The 18,582-nt window shown below is 36.3% G+C and overlaps 1 protein-coding gene across 23 annotated transcripts in view; it reads left to right on the top strand.

Annotated features, from left to right (window-relative positions):
* MGA (MAX dimerization protein MGA) overlaps nt 1–18,582 on the top strand; it is a 166,543-nt gene that overhangs the window by 139,908 nt on the left and 8,053 nt on the right. For 8 of the 23 annotated variants that reach the window (XM_027066982.2, XM_027066981.2, XM_027066984.2 and 5 more), the window contains exons 14-20: nt 2,140–2,437; nt 3,714–4,343; nt 7,660–7,950; nt 8,135–9,648; nt 12,633–12,763; nt 15,270–15,321; nt 17,832–18,038. In XM_027066982.2, coding sequence (XP_026922783.2) covers nt 2,140–2,437; nt 3,714–4,343; nt 7,660–7,950; nt 8,135–9,648; nt 12,633–12,763; nt 15,270–15,321; nt 17,832–18,038 — 3,123 coding nt within the window. The other 15 variants (XM_027066985.2, XM_027066987.2, XM_053224132.1 and 12 more) reach the window with 12 other exon arrangements.

The following is an 18,582-nucleotide window of genomic DNA, read 5'->3' as shown; positions in this document are numbered from 1 at the left end:
CAAGGATAGTAAGGGGTTCAGTCTAGTTTTTTGTTATTATTATTAGCACATAGCTTTCAAAACAAAACAAGGTGAAATTGGTATTTAGTAACAGTATATGTTCAGAAACTTGGAAAAGATTTTAATTTTGTAGAGTGTCACTCAAATGTATAAAATTAAAAAAAAAATTGAGCCACAGTTTACTTTTTTTCCCTTTATTTGGTCCATAGGATTTTTGCTAATCACTGTGTAATATAAATAGGTCCTTGCTGTTTAGTAATTCAGGCAGGTTATGTTAGTAAAAGTACACTGGCATCTAGAAAATCTTTGCAAAGAGAGGTTTTGAATTAAAATGTAATTATAGTAAAAAGGTTTTCTCCTTGCTCAGTAACATTAAATGCACTTTTATATCAGAGTAGCAAATGTATATGACATTCTTGCTGATAAGGTTACTTGACTTTACTAGCTTGACCACTTCCCTGGGCTAAGGACTATTTCGTTAATAATATGACTGATAGACTTAATTAAAAACCTTTTATTGCAGTTTATTCTTGATGGTGCTACATAACTGCTTCTGTTGGTCTTTCTTAAACTCCTAATAATAAGAACAGTGTTTTCTTCTTCGTTTATTTATTCATTGATAATTTTGAGAACAGAGACTTCCCTGAGCTCATTTCTGGTGAGACTTGACCCACTGAAATAAAGGTATAGAAATTTGTGTTCTCCTCTCCTGTCTAGGACTCAGACAGCCATCATAAAATGTGAACTTTCATAAGCAGTCAGGTCACTGTAATGGAGACTTTGGGAAAGCTGTTGAATAGTCTTCAGAGCAAGTCCCAAAGGAGCAAATAGGGGTATCTGCCCTAGACCTCTAGAAACCCTGAAAAATGATAGTAAAGTTTCCTTTAGTCTGGAAAGATCACCTTCTTTCTGTCAGACTCAAGGCAGAGGTGTTCCTAATCTGTATGGGAATAATCACAGTTTCATGTACATAGTGAAGAAACTATTTTGTGTCTTTGAGGAGAGAGTGGCTTGTTTTAGCTATTCGCTGTGCTGATTTCCTATTAATTTAGAGACTAGGAGTTTCTCCACCACACTTCACCCTCTCTCCCTTTTAAATGATGGGAAGGAAGGACAGAAGAGGATGTCTTCTCTAGTCTAGGACTTTGAGAACATGGGTAAGAAACTTGGGAAGTTTATGTTCTTTATTTTTTAAAACAATCTTGCTGCCCCAGATGGGCAGTATCAACTCAGGCAGTAGAGAAAAATCTTTTTTTCTTTTAATTTTTTAAATGTTTGTTTATATTTTGAGGAGAGAAAAAGACAGAGAGAGAGAGTGAGACACAGAATCCAAAGCAGGCTCCAGGCTCTGAGCTGTCAGCACAGAGCCCGACACGGGGCTCGAACTCATGAACTGTGAGATCATGATCTGAGCTGAAGTCAGATGCTTAACTGACTGAGCCACCCAGTTGCTCCATGGAAATGAAAAATCTTTGTTTCAGTTATTGATAACTTTCTTCTGATGGTTCAGTGATTGTTTTTAAAGTTATAAGTGAGTTTCTCCTAGCATGTATCTTGAGCTCAAGTTTTGTTCAAGAGATGACAATATCTTCAAAGTTGAGTTTGAAAACTGAGGGGACCTTGTGGCTTAGGTATTATAACGATGGTTTTCTTATAACTTAAAAGTAGAGTCACTGTTTATTTTGCAAATATGAAGGATGCTTGAAAGGACCCTTGTGAGAGGGCTTCATTATGCCTCCCTGGTTTTTTCAGAGAGATTCTGTGAAACACAGTTACTTAATTTTTGCTGATTGTTAATAATTTAGCCAGAATTGCTTATTAAGTAAAACAGTTGGCTGATTCATTAGATTTAATTGTATCTCTCGCATATGTAAGAGCAGATATGATGAGTTTTTAAGATTCTGTTTCTAAACTACCCAAAATGAAGATGAGATTAGTTCAGAATATCAGATGGCAGCTTTTTTTTTTCACCTTCTAATAACTCAGATTATATGACAACTGGAAAAAGTCCATTTCTTTTTCCTTTTACATCTGAATAATAGACTTTTAAAACCTTGTAAAAATGAAACCCCTGTCAAGGGAGATAAGTTAGCAAGAGAATTTTATCTTTACAGAATTTCTCTTTGCCACTTGTTTCAGGTTAATGGTAAGAGTTACCCGCAGGCTAAGTTGCTATTGGGACAGATGGGGGCATTGCATCCAGCCAATAGGCTAGCTGCTTATATCACAGGCAGGTTGCGACCCTCAGTCCTGGACCTCTCAACCCTCAGTACTGTCATCTCCAAGGTAGCATCCAATGCCAAGGTGGCTGCATCCAGGAAACCACGTACCCTGTTGCCTTCAACATCCAATTGCAAAACGGCATCCTCCTCCGGCGCTACAACAAATCGCCCTGGGAAGAATCTGAAGGCATTTGTCCCGGCAAAAAGACCAATTGGTAAGTTGGACTGTATGTATGTTTTAGAAAGGCTTGTGACTTGGTGCTTGACCAGTGGATACAGGTATGGAGTTTGTGAAAATGAGAGAAATGTAGAATTTGGCATTATTCTTATTCTTGATGTCTGTCTTGCCTGAATTTTTTTTCTTTTTGGTAACTTCCCTGATGACCTATGATACTAGATAAATTGAATTGTGGTTAAAATTATTTCCCAAGTTTTAGACTGGTTGTATAAATATAGAAAAGACTTAGATTTTTAATTTTGTTTTTAAAAAAGCAAAACATATTCTTAACTACTTAACTCAGTGTTTCTTTTATGGGCACTGGTACTTTTGTAACCAATCATATGTATGTTCCTTGAACTTACGAAACCAGGGGGCTAGCAAATCAAAGTGGGTTGAGTTAGTGGTATAGGCTTAGAATGAAAGGTTCTTGTAAAACAGAAGCTTGGAAGTGTTGCTTTAATGTATTCATCCCTGTTCAATGAATGAAAACCTCTTTTGTTCAACATTTCAGTGCTAGAATCTGTTAATAAATTACCTTCTTGAAAGCATTTGTGTTTTCAGTATTTAGAGTATATATAGTCAGTTTATTGAATTCTTCTTTTTGTTGTTTCAATTCTATTTAGGATTATTAAGTAAAAGCTTCCGTTCTGTATTCTTATTCCTCTGACGGGAAATTGAAATCTCTGGCTGAATGCTGGAGTTGTGTGAAGATGGAGGACAAGCATTGTATGCCTTAAAAAGAACCCATTTTACGTTTTTAAAAAAATAGCTTTTATTGGTGATTTTCAGTCCTATCTTGCCCTCTTTTGAAACTGTCTTTATACATTTTAGAAATGTGTAAACTGTAACTGTCAAATAAGAGGATAGCAATAATAAAGAGGTGGAGGTGCTAGGACAGGAGGAAGTGGTGGAAACCTGTTTTAAAATTAGAGTTAGGGCAAAAAATCTTAACTTTCTTCACTGTTTTAGATGGTGAAGTTGTGAGCTGTACATTATCTTTTTAGTGTCCTGGCAGTTCGGCTTTATTGCATAGCCAAAAGAATTTTAGCAGGAACACACAATTTTAATCCCTTTCTTAGTATTATAAAGATTTGGTTTGGGTTGAGGGAAGTGTATGATTTTTGTGGGTGGAAATTGGCACGTATATTGCAGATAGGTAGGACCTGTAAGAAATTGACCCAGTGGTGCACAATAAATGTTGATAAACACAATCACTAAGAGGATAAAGTATGAGAACTGAAGATTTTTGACCTGCAAATTTTTATTTGCAGCGGCTCGACCCTCTCCTGGTGGTGTGTTCACACAGTTTGTGATGAGTAAAGTTGGAGCCCTGCAGCAGAAGATACCTGGAGTTAGCACACCCCAACCCCTAACAGGGCCACAGAAGTTCAGTATCAGACCTTCTCCAGTAATGGTCGTCACACCTGTGGTTTCTTCTGAGCCAGTTCAGGTGTGCAGCCCTGTGACTGCTGCTGTCACTACTACCACCCCTCAAGTATTTTTAGAGAATGTTACTGCTGTGACACCTATGACTGCTATTTCTGACGTGGGAACTAAAGAAACTACTTATTCTTCTGGTGCCACCACTGCAGGGGTTGTTGAGGTTTCTGAAACTAATGCCAGCACCCCTGTAACACCTACCCAGTCTACAGCCACTGTGAACCTTATCAAAACGACTGGGATAACTACTACCCCTGTGGCTTCAGTTGCTTTTCCTAAGTCTTTGGTAGCATCTCCTCCAACTATAACTCTTCCTGTTGCTTCCACTGCCTCCACCTCCATAGTCGTGGTGACCACAGCTGCATCTTCCTCCATGGTGACCACACCAACTTCATCTCTGGGCTCTGTTCCCATTATACTCTCGGGAATTGATGGGAGTCCACCAGTGAGCCAGAGACCAGGTAAGGCCTAGATGTTACTAGCTGGTTTACCATACAGCTTTGTATTTAACTTTATGGTTTTTTTTTTTTTTTTAATGCTTGTTTGTTTGTTTATTTATTTTGAGGTGGGGGAGATAAGAGCTGGGGAGGGGCAGGGAGAGAGAATCCCAAGCATCCTCCATGCTGTCTACACAGAGCCTGACATGGGACTCCATGTCACAAACAGTGAGATCATGACCTGAGCTGAAATCCAGAGTCTGACTCTTAACTGACTGAGCCACCCAGGCACCCCAACTTTATTTTGGAGATAAATTGAACAGCCTTGACATGTGGTTTACTGGGGTTGGAGATTTTCCCAGGAGAATAAAAATACTAAAAAATATTGTAATGGAAATGTTGGCTGAAGGATACTGAAATAATGTATGTGGAAGTTGAGCTCTGAGCCAGTAGAGCAGCCATCAGGTTGGGCACAGGAGGAGGTGCACTGCTGTGTGTTGAGAGCTAGGAGTGCACATCTTTTGAGTAACCCTAATGTAGGTGTTCCTTTTTCGGGGGGTGGTGCTTCTTTGTAATTAAAAAAGCGAGATCAGAGAGCTTCTCCCATGCTTCAGCCAAGCTAAGGGCTTTTTCTCCTTGATTAAGATTAAAATTCTAAGTCCTTTTGCTTAGTAAAAGTCATTTGTGAATCATCCCAACTCTCATATACTACTGATATTATTCTGCTACTTATTATTATATATGAACCGATTGAGATTGAAATAAGGCATATTTATTTGTTGAGGAATCTAGATGTTTATCAACTTTTCAGTTAAAATTTTTCTTACATTGGCTTAGGTTAAGTGAATTTGAAATAGGACTATCCTACACTTTCGTAATTATTATTTCCTAATTGAATCCTAATTCAACCAGCTAAAATAAATGATTCTCTTAGTGGACTCAAAGAGAATTACTATGTAAAAGAGTGAGAGACTTTATAAGATTTAAGGGGAAATAAATAGCCAGCAGTAAATCTGTCTTGGTTATTGATATTTTTCTTATTAAATACTGCCTTTATTGACATGGTCCAAATTTCTGTTGATAGTTCAGAAATGAAGTGACTTTGGAATTAGTTTATAGAAAGGAGGTCTTTTCAAAGTTTAATTGAATCACAGTATTAAATTTGTTGTCTTCTGCCTTCTCCCCACATGTAAACATATAAAAACTGGTTAGCTTAATAGGTAATTTCGGAAGTGAGATTGTTGTTGATTGAGTTGTTTTAATTTCCTGCTGAATCTCAAGGTTTATATCTTGTCGTTTTATCATATTTTCTAAACAGTATGGGTTCTGATCTTTCTTTTTAATTCTGTCATGAAACTATAGTTTAGCTTTTTGTAGTTCATTCTCAGATTTCAGTCACTCAGAATATACATTCATGTATTTTGCTCTGATTTTCATTTGTACTATTACTATTACTATTTTTATTTAAATTAACTCCTTTGTTTACTTAAATGTATTTTTAAAAGCAATTTTTCTGTAATTGGAAACTAACATTACTTGTGGTAACATAGGGTTAACTCTCTAAATACCCTGGAAACAATAATAATAAAAAGAATTACATTCTAGCTAGCTACCATTTGTTAACATGTGGCTTGCACTCTCTCTCTCTGTTAGTGAAGAAAGCTAGAAAATGCTGATGTGATATCAAAGACTGGTGTTTGCTTCTGTATGTTATCAGATTAAAATTGAAAAATTACTTTCTCACAATGTGATATGGTATTATTCTATATTCATATACCACCTAAAAATACCTTCTCTACTACCAGTTGAGGAAATAATTAATTTTAACAAATTTTCTTATCTGCTCTTTTTTTAAATGGAGTGGACTCAGATAACTGCTACTTCTAAGTGTGTGTAATTTTGTTCTGGGCTCATAAAAAGGATCCCAACTCAGACACTTAGACATCTGTGACTTTTTCATTTAACTTCCCTTCTTTTTCTCTTTTCCCTTCTCACCCTCACCTGCATTTCAATAAACAATCACATATTTAGTGTGTGTATTTTAAAGGCTGCTTTCAGTCTCTGGGCTGGAGTACTTTGGATTTGAATCACTTTCTAAAATGTACCTTGAATAGAAATGGTCAGGAAATTAAGAATGCTTTAACATTCTTCTTACTTCACATGAGATAGATGTTTTTTGTTTAAATTGCACACTTTTTCCGCCATGAACAGTTTGGTCTTTGCATTTTATTTCATTTTCACGAGTAGTTCTGGATCTTCTGTATAATTTGTCCTGTAAATGTTTGGAGCGTAACTTTCTTTTAGAAGTTTGATATGTTTTGTGGGCAGAGCGCCTATCTGATAGAATATCATATGTTAAGGTGATTTGTTTGGTTTGTTGATTTTTCTCATTAGTGATGAACTGAGGAAAAAATTTATTAATGTTAAATAAGTTAAACTAATTTCATTGGTGATGTAAAATTGGTTTTATTTATGCTTACTATTACTGTTATTCCTACCTTTTTATCCCCATAGCCAAAAATCTGTCTGTAGATTATCCCTACTATTTTCTTCCATGTCTTAAGTATTTCTAAATAATCTCTTCTAAACATTAAAGTGCATCTTTTGATACTATCAATGGTTTGAACATTTTTTAAGTTCACATCTTCTGCATTAAATTTTTGCCTTTTCTGTTTGTTTTAAAACTATTCCTTTGCCTCTTCCTAGCCAGGCTCTATATCCCTGCTTTTTTGACGTCTCTCTTAATTTCATTCCATTTTGGGGGGGTATGTATTTTTTTTTCCTTTCGAAAAATAATTTACACATATGTTTACACTTTGGTTATTTGTCAGAATTTTAAAAACCAAGGAGTTTTTTTTATACCTCAAGACTTTTAGTCCTTGACTTTATCTTACTTGAGTACGACCTAGGAAATGAAGTCATAAGTCCAGTAAGTGTGTTAACAGCCTGAATTTTAATGTTAAAGAAGAGAATTTTATCTGAATGATCTGTTTAACTTTAATGGGAATCCAGATTTAGAGGCCTGCTGTGTTTTTCGTTAGGCCAGAGACATTATCTCTGTAAATGCACTTCATGACAATTGATGCTTGCTTTTTTTTTTTTTTTTTTTTTTTTTACCATTTTGAATATAAGGCCCTATAATGTCTGGTTGATAATTAGATTTTAAGATGAATTGTTCTCAGCCATGAGATTATTTAATATATGATAGAGGTACAAGATTTCACCAACTATATAATTCATATTAGAATTTATTTGTAGGGTGGTCAGATCCCATGTCATAATAATTTTTTGCTACGTGTATTAAAGGAAAATTCTGATGTTTTCATTTCTTGTTTTTCAGAAAATGCCCCTCAGATTCCAGTGGCTACTCCCCAGGTCTCTCCTAACACAATGAAACGTACTGGACCTCGATTATTGCTGATTCCAGTGCAGCAAGGTTCTCCTACTCTTAGACCTGCCCCAAACACACAACTTCAGGGGCATCGGATGGTCTTGCAACCTGTGAGGAGCCCAAGTGGAATGAATCTATTCAGGCATCCTAATGGGCAGATTGTTCAGCTCCTCCCTTTGCATCAACTTCGAGGCTCTAATACTCAGCCCAACTTACAGCCTGTCATGTTTCGGAACCCAGGTATAAATTTGGAGATCTTTCTAATGAATTTTTCTTTGGTGGAATCATTTAGCCATATGACTTGTTAATACACTAAGATTTTTTAGTCTCAGAGTTAACCTGTCCGGAAAGAAAAGCACTTGTAAGTCTTGATGTGGGCAGTGGTAATTAAAAAAAGTTTTTTTTTTTCTTCCCCTTTTACCAGGCTCCGTGATGGGAATCCGGTTACCCACTCCTTCCAAACCTTCAGAGACTCCACCATCTTCTGCTTCGTCCTCTGCTTTCTCTGTTATGAATCCTGTAATTCAGGCTGTTGGGTCTTCTCCAGCAGTGAATGTTATCACTCAGGCACCATCATTGCTTTCTTCTGGACCTAGTTTTGTGTCTCAGTCTGGTACATTGACCCTGAGGATTTCCCCTCCTGAACCACAGAGCTTTGCAAGTAAAACAGGCTCTGAAACCAAAATAACCTATAGCTCAGGAGGGCAGCCTGTTGGTACAGCCAGTCTTATTCCTCTCCAGTCTGGTAGTTTTGCTTTGTTACAGCTCCCTGGACAAAAGCCTGTTCCCAGTTCCATTCTTCAACATGTTGCTTCTCTTCAGATGAAGAAAGAGTCCCAGAGTGCAGACCAGAAAGATGAAACAAGCTTTTTAAAAAGAGAGCAGGAGACTAAGAAGGCCCTGCAGTCAGAAGGAGAAACTATAGATTCTGAAGCTAATATAATAAAGCAAAACTCAGGAGCTGCTGCCTCAGTAGAAATCCTGAGTGATTCTTTAGGAGATGGGGGTGATAATTTGGATGAAGAATCCCTTACAGAAGAAGGTCCTGTAACTGTTAAACCTTCTGAGCACTCCTATATCACTGGGTCACACATAGGTGAAGACTATAAAGATGGAGATGAAGAGCTTGGGATTCGAAATCATAAGAGTTCCAAAGAAAAACGGACTGTTCTAGAAGTTAAGACCATTTCCAAAAAAGCCAGCAATGTGACAGTCCAAAGTGCAAGTAATGTACAGCTTAAAAAGCTTGGTGATGTGAAAGTGGAACAGCAGAAAGGGTTAGAAAATCCAGAGGAAAACTCAAATGAATTTCCAGTCATCTCTAAGGAAGAAAGTAAGCTCGAATTATCAGGGAGCAAAGTTGGGGAGCAGCAGTCTTTTCCACAGCCAGAGGCCAAGGAGAAGGGATGTGGAGACTCTCTGGAGAAGGACAGTATTAGGGAGAGGTGGAGAAAACACCTGAAGGGCCCTTTGACTCAGAAATGTGTTGGAACTAAGCAAGAATGCAAGAAAGAGGCAGATGAGCAGTTAATTAAAGAAATAAAGACTTGTCAGGAAAATTCAGATGTGTTTCAACAAGAACAAAGCATCTCTGATTTACTTGGAAAAAGTGGAACTACTGAAAATGTCAGAGTTTTAAAAACTGAATGTGATTCTTGGAGTAGGATTTCTAGTCCTACAGCCTTCTCCATTGTTCCAAGGAGAGCTACAAAAGGGAGCAGAGGGGAAGGACGTTTTCAGGGTCACTTACTGCTGTCAGGAGAACAGATAGAACCAAAGCAAGAGAAGAATGGTGGACGAAGCAGTGCCGACTTGACTGTTTTGGATTTGGAAGAGGAGGACGAGGAAGAGGAGAATGAGAAAACCGATGATTCTATTGATGAGATTGTGGATGTTGTTTCTGACTACCAGAGTGAGGAGGTTGATGATGTAGAAAAGGTGGTGAGCCCATTTTTGTTGTGACTGAAACCTCAAGAATTTAAATGATTTATTAGAGACAGTAGCTTTCCCAGAAGATCACTAAGACCTGATACATTGAAATGGATGCCTAGGTTTAGATTATGATTAAATGACTTTATAGTTTTTAGGCTGTGTCAGTCAGGTAACATTTATTGAGCTTATATTGTTCTTTGAGACTTGTCTACTAGTATGGGAAGGCTGGCTTATTCCTTTGGGGGATAGATGCTTGAGAGTCCCTTTCAAGTTAGGTTTTAAAAAAAAGAAATTCTAAAACTACTACTCTCATTTCTTCTCAGTTTTTTTTTACATTTTCCATGTGAAGTGACTATAGCCTATCCGGTAGACATATAAAAAACTGAATGGGTGACCTTAGAACTTAACTACCTGCATTTAGAGAGATGTTTTTCTTTTTGGAGAAAAATGAAAAATACCATGCAATATTTTAATATAACCCTGCCTTCAGTTAGTTTTTTAATTATTTCCTAAAATTAGTTTCTAGAATTTATATTCTGAATTTGCATCATCTTCCTTTGTAATATGACCTTTATAATTTCACAAAATTTTTCTGAAGCCATTTTTGTAGGCTTCCTATTTAAGGTTGTAATCCTACCTAAGTGAGAAGCAGTATGATACAGGGCAGGAGTTGGACAAACTTTTTCTGTAAAGGGCTGGATTGTTAACATTTTAGACTTTGCGGGCTGGATGGCTTGCTGTTGGAATTGCTCAGTTGCTGTTATAGCATGAAAGCAGCCATACACAATACTAAGTGAAACAGTGTGGCTGTATTCCAATGAAACTTTCATTTACAAAAAGAGGTGGCAAACTTTGATTTGCTGATGCCTGACAGTGGGGTTTGATGTAAAACATAAGGATATTATAGCCAGCTGCCTATAGGGTGCCCTCAAATCTAAACTGTGTCCCTCTCTTTAGGAGCAGATAATATGGCCCTCTGTGGTGATTTTCATGCAGTTGGTTGTTTTAGAATCTCACTTCCATGAGATTCAGCCTCTGTATTATCTGGTCTTTCTCTGTTAATGCCTAACTGCCTTAATGCAGATAAAATATAACAAAAAGACTCCTATTTTAAAACTCTAAAATGTTTAACTATTCTAATGTTCCTATGTTGGTTTTTTCTGTACCTCAGTCGTCTCATTTGTAAAATGAGGATCTAGCTCTACAATTAGATGATTGTATATACATTTGCCTTATCTATCTGTAGCCTCATCTTTTTTGAGGACAGGTACCTGTAGGTAGCTGAAGAATCTGAATTCATTGAGTTTAAGAATTATAATTCTGCTTTTTGCAGACTCTCCCATTGTAAGTCAGCCTGGGTAAGCATCAGACCAAAGACAGTCCAACTTTAAAACCAGTGAAAGCTATTGCTATCAGTAAAACTGACTTATAATAGAACTTTTATTGTATCTTAATCAAGGGTGGCATTGCTTGGATTTCCTAATAGTGAATCTGACATACAAGGTACAGTGACCTTTTTCAAAGTAAGGGCATTATATTAAATGATCTCTAAAATCGAAATTCTACATTGTATTTTTGCACTTGTGTGGCACGTTATGATATCTTTGTGCATGTGATTATTATATTGGAATAGTGTAAGGAAAGTAGTGAGTAGTCTATTTAATTTCAGTCTTCCATTGTGAAGTTTATTGGATATTATTTACAAAGCCTGCAGTTAAAGTCATGCAGTAGGCAGACATTCTTCAGTTTAAATATAAGGCATTTACCTACATTATTATTCAAACTCTTTAGATTCTGTCAGGACACTGTTGATTTAGCTTCCTAAAGTTAATATATATTATTTGCATTGTTTAAATTCAATATACATTGTTGAAATTGTGCTTAAATTGGGAAACATAAATGATGACTTGCATTTAGTGTCTATCAGCTTATGGAACCTATAATTCATGGGGGTAAGTAATTTTTCCATCAAGTGTAAACAGAATTAATGAGGTTATTGGGATGCTTCGTTTTGAGTTGTGTCTCTCAGGTATACTACAATTATAGATAACATATTCTTGCTTTAGTTTCTGGCATAGTAAACACTACTTTTAAAGGTGGACTTAAAAATATCTGTAGATCCCAAAATCCGTATGTTCTACTGTTTACATAAAATACACAATAAGCTTCCATGATAGGTGCTCAATAAATGCTTACTGATTGACTCTTTTTTTGTATTATCAAGTATGACAAGCTTGGGGTTTTTCAGTACCTGAAATTCTTTAAAAGCTATCCTTGTGTGGGATTGAGAGGCTTAGAAGACTGGGCTACATTCTCTATTCATATCTGCATTGAGTCTGTCTTTGTGGGTGATACGGGGTTAGCCATGAGGCACTCTTCTTTTTTATGTTTATTTTTGAGAGAGTGAGACCGAGCGTGAGCAGAGGAGGGGCATAGAGAAGAGGGAGAGACAGAATCTGAAGCAGGCTCCAGGCTCTGAGCTGTCAGCACAGAGTCTGATGTGGACTTGAACTCATGAACCGTGAGATCGTGATCTGAGCTGAAGTTGGGTGCTTAAATGACTGAGCCATCCAGGCACCCCAGTCCTGAAGCACTCTTAAAATAGAACCTGAATTTTTCTCGTTTCTCCTTTTCCATTCACCAGATTTTACTTTATTACTCATTAATCTTAAGATTTATGAAGCTTTAATATTTCTGTAAAATTTCTGAATTTTTCCGCTAGAAATAACACTGAAGCATCAATATAGTCTAATAATGTCTGTCTAGTATGTATCTATGATTTTTAATGCAGTGCTTGGTTGTTAGTTTTAACATATGTTGTCTTCATAACTTAATTCCTTCTTACGATTAACAAGTTTAGGATCACCTGTATTCATGGTATAAAGTCAATGTTGGGCCCTGGTTGATTTTATAAGGGGAGCATTCAGTTGAAAAGTTTAGGTGTGCTTACTTCCCAATATTTTATTGACTTTTGGAATGCTTTATTTCAGAATAACTGTGTAGAGTACATTGAGGATGATGAGGAGCAGGTGGACATAGAGACTGTGGAAGAGCTCTCTGAGGATATTAATGTTGCTCACATGAAGACCACAGCTGCCCAAACGCAGACTTTTAAACAGCCGTAAGTCTTAATTTCTCTTTGGATTTTTGTTTTTTGTTACTGTTTTTGTGACCATAAACAAAACTAAATGTTCCGTTTAGGAACTCTGGGTAACTGACCTGGTTCCTTTGTTCCTCTAGCTTTTTTCTGACTAGTAGATGAGGAGGGAGCTGGAATTCAGAGGTAATTCACTTGCCTTGGTTATTGCTACAAGACCATGTGTGAATATGAATAACCTGTGTTTTTGGAGCCTGACACGTTGGTATTAAAATACTAGTTTTGTATGTAGCTATTTAAGCTTGGGCAAGTCGTTAATCTGAATCAGAGTTTTTACTGATTAAATGAGGAAAATGCTCCCAATTTGAAGGGTTCTATAAGAATAATATATGCAGCTGGAGTAACTGACACTAGCGGACTACTCAACAGAGGTTAGTTCCTTTATCTTTTAAGAATAGGAATTAAATTCTAAATTTGGTTACTTTACTAGTTGAACAGGTAAGATACAGTTAGGAAAATTTTTACCTGTTCACATGATGAGACCAAAATACAGTATGATGACTTGCTCAGGAAAGTTTATTCCATTAGTAAGCCTTGTATTGGGGATTGTGGGGTGTGAGAGAACGATGGAAAAGAAGATAGGAGTTCTTATTGTGTGCCAGACATTGTGCTTTTTTCCTGTTATTTCATTCATGATGTAAACTAGCCCTGAGTTGAGAAAGAGTAATTCTTTGTCTCTGGTGATGCTGAGAAGGTGTAAGGATAGAGAAATAGGCCTAGTAATTTTCTTCATTCCAGAGCTATTTGGAGGCTACTTCATTTGCCTACTGGTTAAGATCGAAATAGTTTAAGTCTTGTAAAAATTTAATTAGATTTAAAGTTAGCAGTATTACTGGAGAGAAGTTCATTATACTAAAATTGATTTTCTGAACATGAGCAACAAACAAATGTTATCCAAAAGATGCCATTTATAATAGTAACAGAAAACCTGTTAGGGAGTATTAACAAAACCTTTGTAAAACTTCTATAAAATGTTATTGCAAGATATTGAAGATGAATTCAATAAATGGAGAGAAAGAATAGTACACAAAGAGCACACACTGTAAAAGAGCGGATTGGTAAACATCTAATTTTCTCTCTGTCGGCACACCATGAAAACAGTGAAAAGACAAATTCAGACTAAGGAAAATATTTGCAGTACATGTTTGACAAAGGATTAGTTATCAAGGACATGCAATAATTATTTAAGTCCTTAAGAAAAAGTTGATGGAGTAGATAAGTACATAATGGATATTACAGGCAGTTCACAGAAGAGGAAACCCGGATAGCCAATAAACACATACAAATTTGTTCAAACTCACAAGTAATTAGAGATATACCTGTAAAATCACAGTGGCTTCATTAATTCAGATCCATAAGATTAGCAAGTAATTGCGATTTCTGATAGTACTGTTGTGTCTAGTTGTCGAGCGATGGGAACATACTGCAGGTGGAAATGTAAATTGGTGCACTTTGGAGAGTAGTGTGACATGACTAAAGTTGACTTCCACACACTTGTTCCACTCAGCAATTCCACTCCTTGGTATGTATACCCTGGAAAAGTTCACACGTATGTACAAAGGGACATGCAAGGGACTGTACATTGCAGTATTGTTTGCCATTGAGTAAATTTGGAAATAACCTAAATAACTATTAGAATTCTGAAAAAGAAATTTCACACTTTGAAAATTCACACTTTGGAATACTGTATAGCAGTTAAAATGATTGAACTAGAACTGTGTGTATCAATATCTTAGATGTAATGTTGAGTGAAATCAAATGAAGAAAGATTCACTATATTGGGGGGGGGTGCCTTAGTGGCTCAGTTGGTTAAGCATCTGACTCTTGATTTTGGCTCAGGTCATAATCTCTTGGTTTGTGAGTTTGAGCCCTACATCAGGCTCTGTGTTGACAGGGCAGAGCCTGCTTAGGATTCTCTCTTTCCCTTTCTCTCTGCCCCTCTCCCCTGCATCCCCCCCCCCCCACCCCAAATAAAAAAGAAAGATACACTGTAGTGTATAATGTTTAAAGTGCTACATAATATTTTTTATTTAGGTATACATTACTAGTAAAACTGCAAAGCTATGCATGGTAAAAACTCTTTTTGGGAGTGTTCACCTATGAGAAAGAAGAGAGGAAGGAATGTGATTGGGTGGGCTGCACATAAGATCTCCTGTATTTTTGAGATGTTTTATTCCTCAGGCTGGGTGGTAGTTACCTGGTTGTTCATTTTGTATTTTGTTGATATAGTTTTGTATGTATGAAATATTTTATGTTTGAAAAAGTAATTAGCAATTGTAGGGACTGTTTGGCACAGAGAGAAAAAAGCATACTGTTGAATTAAATTATATTGCCACATATATATAGGGCCTTGGCAAAAAGAAGCTGGTTACACTTTAAACAATTTGGGATGGTTTTGTTTAGTGTAGCTGTGAAATAGGTCTTGGGTTACTATTTCAGTAAGACATTGGAAAATATTGTCTTTACCTAGGTGCCGTACCCATATCTCTGCAGATGAAAAAGCTGCTGAAAGGAGTCGAAAGGTATTTACAGTATGTTTAATGACAATTATCTAATAAAATTGATAACATTTGTCATTAGGGTTTAAAATAACATTAGTTATATTAGCTATGACTTTTTTCATGGCAATTTTTTACCAGTGAGTTAATAGAATCTGCTCCTTTTTCTTAATGAAATTATAGTATTAAAATGCTTCCCCCCCCTTTTAATTTTCTACTACTCCCAGATGATAGAATATTCTAGAACAATTAAAATGGTTATGGAGTTGATGAAAATTGACGTGCTTACTTGAAAATGAATCCTATACTCTTAATTCTCTGTGTGATGTGAAAAAAAACCTGGCGGTTTTTCTTGTTGAGATTCATGATTTTCAGTATCCTAAAAAATTATTCTCTGAAATGATGGGTAGCAATTCATGGAGCCATTAAATTCGGAACCTCCTTTGATTTTCTTAGACATCATTATACCATAATTAATCAAGGGTTTTTTTTCTTCATCCGTACTAACATTATGAATGAAACAGAGTTTGATTATTTAAACCATTTTCCAGTTGTTACTCTGCCTTTTTGATTTAAGTGGTAAAAACAGTTCTGGAGATTGGGGTTGAGGTGGAAAGTGGTATTTAAGTCTTTTCAGAAACCACTGGGTGATTAGTCTGGGTTTGGGGGGGGGGGATACATAAATTACATTATTGTAATAATTTTGCATGTATTACTATATTGTATTTTTTCATTCATCCTAAAATATTTTCAGGTGTAAGAATTTTCATTATAGCTTGTATTCACAAGCCATTGTTTATACCCTAATTATTATTACATGTAAATCATTTGTAGTGTTTTGCTATATTTAGACTTGATATTAATTTTCTATCTTGTATCTTTTTATTTTCCCATACTATATAATGCACAAGGAGTTTGACTTTAGAGAGACCATGATTTTATATAAGAGTTTTGGGGTACTATCTGGATTGTGATAAAGGCCAACAGTGTCAAAAAAAAAGGGTAATTAGAGACATCAGAAGGGGAAAAACAAAACCAAGAAACTGTAGAAGACAGGAAATGTCATTATTACTCGCTTTGAGTAGTAGTCACATTGTCTTAATATGGTAGCCACTGTTAATAATTTTTTTCAAACTTCTATAATCTGTGAATAAAGTATGGAAGACTTGCAGTTTTGAAAAAATGTGTAAGTAGAAATGACAAATTGGAAGGTGAAAGAGAGAAGAGAAATAGAGGGAAGAAGACGTGGAAGGATATGAGTGCTTGATATCCTCGTTTTACAAAGAGACACTGTTGATGAGAAGTTGAGATAGAATTATACTCAAGTTACAAAGGGATCAAGAGAAGAATTAGAATTAATGATACATCTATATTAGGAAGATGGGATTGTAAGAGGTGGGACAGTGGTGTGAGCTAAATCTTGTGCATAGCAGAGAGTAGATAGATAGCATTGAAAATTAGAAAGTATAAGCTTGGGGCACCTGGGTGGCTCAGTTGGTTAAGCGTCCAACTTTGGCTCAGGTCATGATCTCATGGCTCATGAGTTTGAGCCTCCCATCAGGCTCTGTGCTGACAGCTTGGGGCCTGGAGCCTGCTTCGGATTCTGTGTCTGTGTCTCTCTCTCTGCTCCTCCCCACTAATGCTCTGTCTCTTTCTCTCTCTCTCTCAAAAATAAATAAACATTAAAAAAAAAAGAATAACCTTATCTTGTTTCTTACATAGAGTATAGATTTAGGAACTAGAAAAAGCCTAAAAGAAACAGAAAGTTGTTGTTTTTAAGGATCCAGATACATGTATAGGGCACAGTTGGTTTTCATTATAAGCTCTTCAGATATTTATATTTAAAACCCTATATGCGTCTGTTCTTTTCAGTGATAAGTAACTTGTAAAAGTGAAGTAGAATAAATAAGAGAAAGAAGTCTAAGGCATACTGAGGGTGAAGAAAGACTTTGCTGAAAAATGCAAAGTTTGACTTTTAAATGTTAAGTTTTGGAGGATAGGGTGGGAGGAATGGGTGCAAGCTACCATCTGTCTGTAATGGCAAAGTGGTGTGAGATTGCATAGTGTGTTTTGGAAACTTCTCGCACTTTGGAATGGTTGGAGAGAAAGGTGATTTAGGAAGAATGATATAGTTGATCCGTCACCGAATTGTAAACGATCTTAAAGCTTTTAAGAAAAATATTTTAAACCTGTTTTCCATCAGTTAAGATTCTGTTGAAATTTTTATGTAATTTGTGTCATGAAAAAAAGTTTTAATAATAAATTACTTGCATAAGCTTTTTTTTAGATTCCCTCGCCTCACTTTCTTCCTCATTTGAGAACAATTGAAATTTGAGCTGAAAAGTGATTTACACTGTTGAAGTTAGATTTGTAGCAGGATAGACTTATAGTAAGATGACCAGTATTGAAAGGTTGTTAACAATAGTCCAGACAGAAGATGGTGGGTATCTGGTATGGAACAGAGCCATTTAGGATGGAAGAAGAGGGCAGGTACAAATGAAAGATAATCAGGTGGCTATCTTTTGTTTGCATAGGCTCCACCAATTCCTCTAAAACTGAAGCCGGATTACTGGAGTGAAAAACTACAGAAAGAAGCAGAAGCTTTTGCTTATTATCGCCGGACACACACTGCCAATGAGCGTCGCCGGCGTGGTGAAATGAGGGATCTCTTTGAGAAATTGAAGATTACATTGGGATTGCTTCATTCTTCTAAGGTTTCCAAAAGTCTCATTCTCACTAGGGTAAGTGTTCTCCATAAATGACTGACAAATGAGAATTTGACTAAGAGAATCTTCTAGAGCTACTATGAGAAAGAGAATCATCACCCTAAGAGGGAGATTGAAGTAGAGCTTGTATTTAACATTTGAATGTGGACTAGTGAACTCCCAGCAAATCCTGTAAGGGGAAGAACCCTTAAGCTGCTGAGTCAAAGTAGTTTTTTATTGGAAGTCAAGTTCTTAATCGGCAGAACTATCTTTACTTCAGATTAAGTCAGAAACTCTAGTTGACTCTAGAGTTGAATCTCTTTTGGTGTTCTCCATAGCACTAGAACAGTTTACTACAGTGAAGAGCACAATGTAAGTGATATTTTAACATAGTTTTTAACAATTGCCAGCCATTTTAAAAGGAAATCTGAAATATCTAAGGTAATTAAATTGCTTTTGAGTAAAAGTTGGAGGAGTATAAGGCAAACATTCATATTCCTGTAGAACACAGTTATTTCAGCCAGACTTTACTTAGACTAGGAGGTGATTTTATTTTTATTTTTTAAGATTTTTGACGTTT

Source organism: Acinonyx jubatus, chromosome B3, assembly GCF_027475565.1.
Source record: "Acinonyx jubatus isolate Ajub_Pintada_27869175 chromosome B3, VMU_Ajub_asm_v1.0, whole genome shotgun sequence".
NCBI classification, from domain to species: domain Eukaryota; kingdom Metazoa; phylum Chordata; class Mammalia; order Carnivora; family Felidae; genus Acinonyx; species Acinonyx jubatus.
Note: the sequence above shows the minus strand (reverse complement) of the source record. Positions and strands in the feature narration are given on the sequence as shown.